The sequence below is a fragment of the Drosophila virilis genome, chromosome 2, assembly GCF_030788295.1.
Source record: "Drosophila virilis strain 15010-1051.87 chromosome 2, Dvir_AGI_RSII-ME, whole genome shotgun sequence".
Taxonomy (NCBI): Eukaryota; Metazoa; Arthropoda; class Insecta; order Diptera; family Drosophilidae; genus Drosophila; species Drosophila virilis.
The window spans coordinates 21,803,575-21,810,202 of record NC_091544.1 but is presented as its reverse complement, the minus strand read 5'-3'; the positions used below and the strand labels follow the sequence as shown (position 1 = coordinate 21,810,202).

Sequence of the window (6,628 nt, the reverse complement as noted above, 5' to 3'; positions counted from 1 at the left end):
TCAACCCATCCGAACGAATTTGTTTTCCTTCCCCCAAAAGCAGAAAGCGTAAAAACAACAGCAACTCTATGATATATATATATATATATTTAAAACAAATTTTTTATACTTATAAATATACATACTACGACAAGAAAAAAAAAAACAAAACAACAAAGAAATAGATGAAAATAGTGTTAACTTTACAAAATGCGAAATGAGAGAATAGAAAGAAACTTTACTTTGAATGTGTTTCTGCTATTTATTTCAAAAATGGGTAAACAAAAATCAAATTTTAAAATATAAAATCATAATAAAACGCAAAACTGGCATACATAACATTTACCAAATTTCTTGTATAGTTAAATGAAAATCATTTGTATTATATATGGAAACTAAACACAAAAGAAAAAAACAAACTTAAACAAAACTATGCTAAAAAAATCAATAATAAGAAAGCGATATTTCTATAAACAGTCAAGTATAACAAATTATAAATACAAGATATTGTACTTTAATGTTGATAAAAAAAAAGCAAAAACAAAAAATACACAAACCAACATATTAAGCGCATGTATTGATTAAATATATATATATATATATATATATATATTTACCAAATTTACAAAAAGAAAAAAAGGCATTCAGAACAGAACTCGACAAACTTATTAAAAGGAACCGAGATCGAACGGCAGGTGGAGGAGTGGTGGAGCGTAGGAGTGCGGGGAGTTCAACCGGTTGGCAAGCAGTGCACGCAACGCCTTTCGCTAAATGCAGGAATAGTAGTTAACGTTGTTAACGTTAACTCTGGCAAGCAGTTTTAAGCAAATTTAACATTTAAATTTATTGCATACGCGAGCGACAAAAACAAAAATGAAATATTTAAGTCATTTACAGCTGAAATGTTTTAAGCGTCATTTCGGTTGACAAGTGAAAGGAAGGAAGTATGTAAAAGATAAATATTGTATAAAATGATTTATTATTAATTATAAGTAACAAAACATAACAAATTTAAGCAAATGAAACAAACCCCCTAAGAAACAAATGGAAAACAGATAAAAAAAAGAAAACAAGCTACAAATGAAAGCGAAATAAAAGAAAATTAAAAAAAAATAACATCAAGATAATGTGTCGTGTTTTAAAACTGGGAATAAGTGTAAAATACTCTAATTTAACCTGATGCTCCACAAGCATATGTAATAAGTGTAAATGTATAGTGCAAAAATTTAAAGGATCCACAAGTCGTTGACAACCATGCGAGGCCTATCTGAATTGTAACTATAAGCTGAGACAATTTTCTAGATCAACAATGATTTACAAATTATACAGATACATTTTAAAAAGGGATTTTCTTTTACAAGAATCAAACAACATCAATAAAACAGCTAGCCTACCTAAACAATTGTTAACATCAAGTTAAATTTAACTAGAAGCCATTCATGAAATACGTAACATATTTTCCTCGAACAGAATTGCATATTGATTTTATTGTTTGGGCATAATAGTTCTAATTATAAACGCTCATGTTAAATAGTATAAAAGCAAGTGTGCAAATGTCGTAATTACATCACATTTGTTTATAAACACGCTTGGGGGTTTTGTTTTTACAAATGTAAATTTAACCCCTATCGAGCGCATGACTAACACTTTCTATGCACAAATGAATGCATTTAATTTCATTTGAAGCCATCGAATTTCCGCAAGCGTGACCAAATATTTTCGGATCCCGTTTTAAACGATCATCAATTAGCTTAGCAACTGCTTTGAAATATGCAATAATGTTGTTAAATTTAACTATGAAATTGTCAACAGCATCTAAGCTGTAGCATTTAGCTAAGACAAGCACCGCGAGCTTTTGTTTAGTTTGCATCAAGAGCAAGAGCTTTCGCCTTGACTGGCCAATCAGACTGCCTGAGCAGCAACTGCCGAAATTTTCGCTTTATAAAGCAGTTTGATCCTAACTCAAGCTAGCCAAAGGTCAGGCGTCTCTGTCGCACTCTCCAGCGAAGCGAAAAGTGAAGGGATGCAATGAAAAAATTCGCTAGGCAAATGTTAATTCCATTGGCCTTTATGTATTGTACAACTGCTTGAATTTATGTGTGTGTGTGTGTGTGTGTGTGTGTGTGTGTGTGTGTGTGTGTGTGTGTGTGTGAGCCGTTTTATGCTTAGCCCAAAACAAATGGTATTTACTCAACAGGTGAACGTTCGAGTGTGCAGAAGAGAGTAAATTGGAGCTTTAAGAGTATCTCTGTTGTTTACGCTTACTTAATTTGCTGCTCACGTATAGTCGTCGCCGTCGCCGTCGCCGTCGCGACGGTGCGAGAGTTCGCTCGTGTATGTTGCAGGCGGGCGATGGCAGAGCAAGGCAAATAACTGCAAGATAGACAATCGAAACTAACTAACTGGCAGCAACAGCTCCAACCAGACTCGGTTTCAGCCAACGCCAGTCAGTCTGTGAGATAGCTCCGAGCATTCAAGTCTTGTGCGGCGCAATAAAGCAGAAAGCAAAAAGTTGAAATATAATAAAAAAAAAAAAAAAAAAAAGAAGAAAAAAAAGAGTCAAACACAAAACTTTGATAGCCGAATCCCGCTTTTGTTTGTAAAAGAAAACCTTTGAATAAGAAAACTTCAACGTGCGGCTCGAAAGTGAAAAGATTACCTTAAATTCGTTGACATTCAAGGCAGGCATCAGTTGGTATCTCAATGCAGCAGTTGCTGCTCCGACGACAATAACATTTTGGCAGTTATAGGCCAAAGACAAAGAGCTCTATAGCGAGCGGGGTTAGGAATCAGCGCCGATCTGTTGGGACATACGCAAATAACTCAAAATCAACAATGAATCAAACACAAGTGAATAATTTCTTGAAATGCTTCCTGCAAATTGATGAGCCCGTTAGCCACTTAGCGGTGCAGCACGATGATCACGACCACGATCACGTTCATGATCTCGGGCATGAACACGAACCAAGGCACGACGGTGATCACGACGACGAACACCATCATGATCATGACGATTCCGGCTCTCTGCTAACGGCCAAGGTAACCGCCATGGTGGTGCTCTGCTGCGCCAGCGCACTCTGTGGTTCGATACCGTTCCTGCTGAATCGCTACTACCGCTGGACCGAGAACCAGACGAACGCCCGCTCCGCCACAGTGGTCAAGTGCCTGCTGTACTTTGGCGGCGGCGTGCTGCTGGCCACCACTTTTCTCCATCTGCTGCCCGAGGTACAGGAGGTGGTGGAGCAGCTGCAGCAATGCCAGATCATTGGCGAGCTGAGTTTCCCCCTCGCCGAGCTGCTTATGTGTTGCGGCTTCTTTCTGATGTACTTCATTGAGGAGGCCATGCACTCGTACGTGCATAGGCATCACCGGGATGATGCTGGTGCGGCCTTTGAGCGCGGACATAGCATACGGCACAGTCATTTGCTGAAGACGGCACCACCATTGCCAGCAACAAACGCAAACTGCTCGGAACTTGCGGCAGCTGGCCACAATGCGACGCTCTCTGTGCAGGATCTTATGCATAACGATCTGGAGCAGCAAAAGTATGGTGCAGTGCATCATCATCAACACAACCATAACCACAGTCACAGCCATAGTCACAGTCACGCCAACGGCCATGGTCATGGGCATGGACATAGTCATCTGCCCATTGGAGACAGCTCAACTGGTTCGGGCGATATGCTCGCCTCCTCGTTGCGAGGACTCTTCATTGTGTTGGCACTGTCGCTTCACGAGCTCTTTGAAGGCATGGCCATTGGCCTGGAAGGCTCCGCCAGCTCGGTATGGTTCATGTTTGGCGCCGTCTCGGCGCACAAGCTGGTGCTGGCCTTCTGCGTGGGCGTCGAACTGATTGTGGCCCGCACCCGTCTCAGTCTAGCTGTGCTCTATGTGCTGACATTTGCGGTTGTCAGCCCCCTGGGCATTGGGTTGGGCATACTGATCAGTCACGGCCAGAATGGCGGCGGACCCAACCTGGTGTCGGCCATACTGCAGGGCTTCGCCTGCGGCACACTCATATATGTGGTGTTCTTCGAGATATTATCAAAGAATCGCTCCGGACTACGAGCTTATCTAGCGCTCTTTGTTGGATTTCTGATTATGTTCGGATTGCAACAGCTCGGTGAGTAAACCTTTCGGCGCGTGTGTGCTAGCTTGGGCAAGAGATTGCGACAGCTCTATACTATTTTTCAACCGGAATCGATTCGTACGAATTGGAACAGGTTCTTTACACAGCATTCGTGCTTTAATGGATGGATCGACAACCTTTTCTTTATCATTTTATTTTTCGCGTTTTTTTTAACCTTGTAACAAACCTTGTCGTTCTGCGGTCTGAGATGCCGGTGGTTTTGTGTACATCGCAAACAGGTTGAGAAAAACCCCGCAGTGAAATCATCTCTGCCTCTGGGCATCCCCAACGCGCCAAAAAGAACCGTCTATACTCTACAATGACAGTCGGTCAATGTGTATACCATATACATATATCTATGGATAATATAATAATAATATATAGATTTACACATTTGATGAAGTCGGTTTGCATATTAGCTAGTCAAGAACTTTGCTCTAATGCACATCGTCCACAACTTGTTTATTCGATTACCGTTTTATTTATTCTTCTAAAATTAACAAATGCAATTGTGTTTCTATCGATTTCAGGTGCTAGCGGGGGTCATGGACACAGTCACGGCAACAGCTGTTCCTCATCTGGGGAAGATCACCACGATCATCATGGAGAGACAGACTCCAGTACAGATCCTCACGTACATCACACCGAAGCTGAGCAGCTGGCGGCTGCCCACAAATACGAGGAAAAGCTGCAAGTTCTACGCCAAGTAACCCAGAAGCTGCTCGAGGCGCATCCCAAACACAACTGAGACCCGCACCTGATGCATGTTTAGGTGGTTCTCCAAAAAGGACTTACGCATAAATACTTTTATAACTGCTAAGCAGCAATTGTAAATAATTATTGTACTATATCTGTTCTATTTATCTAGATAGTATTAAATCGAAAATAAAAAATATTACAAATAATCCTATTCAATACTCAATTGTTGTTATATTTCATTACACACTGATCCACGTTCTTTGCTGATTTGATTTTGTGACAAGTATAATAAATGGGTTTAAAAAAATTTCATAAAGATCTTAATAAATTATTTACCATTTTCCGCTCAGGAGTGATAGAATTTCCGGAGAATGTGACAAATGTCTGAAATGAATTTCTATTTATTATTCATTGCCAAAGTTTATACCAGACAACGTTTGACCCGTGTTTATCAGATTTGCGTACTTTCCAAAAGATATTTGAAAATAATTTGAAAGCGATCGGGTAGTAATTTTTTCGCATAGTTGTGGGAGGAAGTTATAAAATCGCTGTAACACGTGCTGAATAAGTTTTTATTCAGGACTTAGAAACTTTTTATAGGCAACTTTCCAGCAGATCGGATAAGACTTCATCTAAAAAATCGTTTATCTACATTTTCCAATAAAAGTGAAACACGTCTCAAATGTAATTTAATAAGGGTCCACCACCCATTTCCATGATTGTCCACGGATTTTCCGAAAAGTGTGAAACATGTCTTAAGTGAATTTAAACAAAGATCTTTAAAGAATGCTACATCCTACGGCTTGTGTTGTGCGATCATCGCTCAGCCTGTCTTATACATAGAGAAACAATGTTTAAAAAAGTACAGCTTAATAGACAAAACCGTTTTTTGAGGTTCAATTCTATTCCGAATTTAAACAATACACTTAAACAGATATAATCAAGAGAGCAAAAGCTATAGCGATGCGATACTCTTGGGTATAAAGCAGAAGGCATCTCCAACCACAAAAAGCACCATATATATATATATATATTATAGTTTATCGGCAGCATCTGTCTCTAAGCTGTCGCTAAAGCTATCGGCATGCAACTTGGCATGGATCCATCATTCCGATGCAGGTATTACATATGGCGGAATAGGAACGATCGGTCAAAAACTAGGTTCTGGTATGGGTTTAGCATTTACTAGAAACACTATTCTCGCATGTGTGCAAAGGGGAAATGTCTACAAGCTGTCCAAGAACTTGGGCTATTTTCTTATTTAATCGACAAAATCAATCCTGAAGCTAATATTTATGCTGATTGCCTGATAAGGGGTAATTGCTGTTTTCGGCAAAAACAAGAATATAGGTTTCATTATGATAGCTCAAAAACTGAAGGAGTAGATAGTATATAGGTATATTGACTCAGCCTGATCAGTCCTGATCAAGAATATATAAATATATAGGACGTTTACGTCAATGGGACATTTCGTGACATTATAATAACCTCCGCAGGGGTATAATTGGAAGTGTACAGTAAACACTTAACACTTGACATTCTTTCAACAATACAAATTAAATTAATATTGATAATTAATTGTTGTTATGTCTTTTCAGCTATTTTTTTTTTAAATCTCAACTTAGCTATCTTAAATGGGTATTGGGCCATCAGAAGAAACGCAATGATTAACAAATAATTATGTTGCTAGTCATCGAATAAACTATATTTATAATATTATAATAATATGGAGCCATCTTTAGAAAAGATCACAAGTGGCATTAGCGCAAATTCTAAAACTCTAGAAGATGTATCGAACATATTTTTAGATCCATCTTTGGA

At 38.9% G+C, this 6,628-nt stretch overlaps 1 protein-coding gene across 1 annotated transcript; it reads left to right on the top strand.

Annotated features, from left to right (window-relative positions):
* The first annotated feature begins 2,510 nt into the window (after positions 1-2,510).
* On the top strand, positions 2,511-5,023 carry Zip89B (Zinc/iron regulated transporter-related protein 89B). Its single transcript, XM_002053104.4, has 2 exons — positions 2,511-4,102; positions 4,639-5,023. Exons 1-2 carry the CDS (start codon positions 2,815-2,817, stop codon positions 4,854-4,856), a joined length of 1,506 nt encoding a protein of 501 aa, XP_002053140.1. The 5' UTR covers positions 2,511-2,814; the 3' UTR covers positions 4,857-5,023.
* Positions 5,024-6,628: the final 1,605 nt, after the last annotated feature.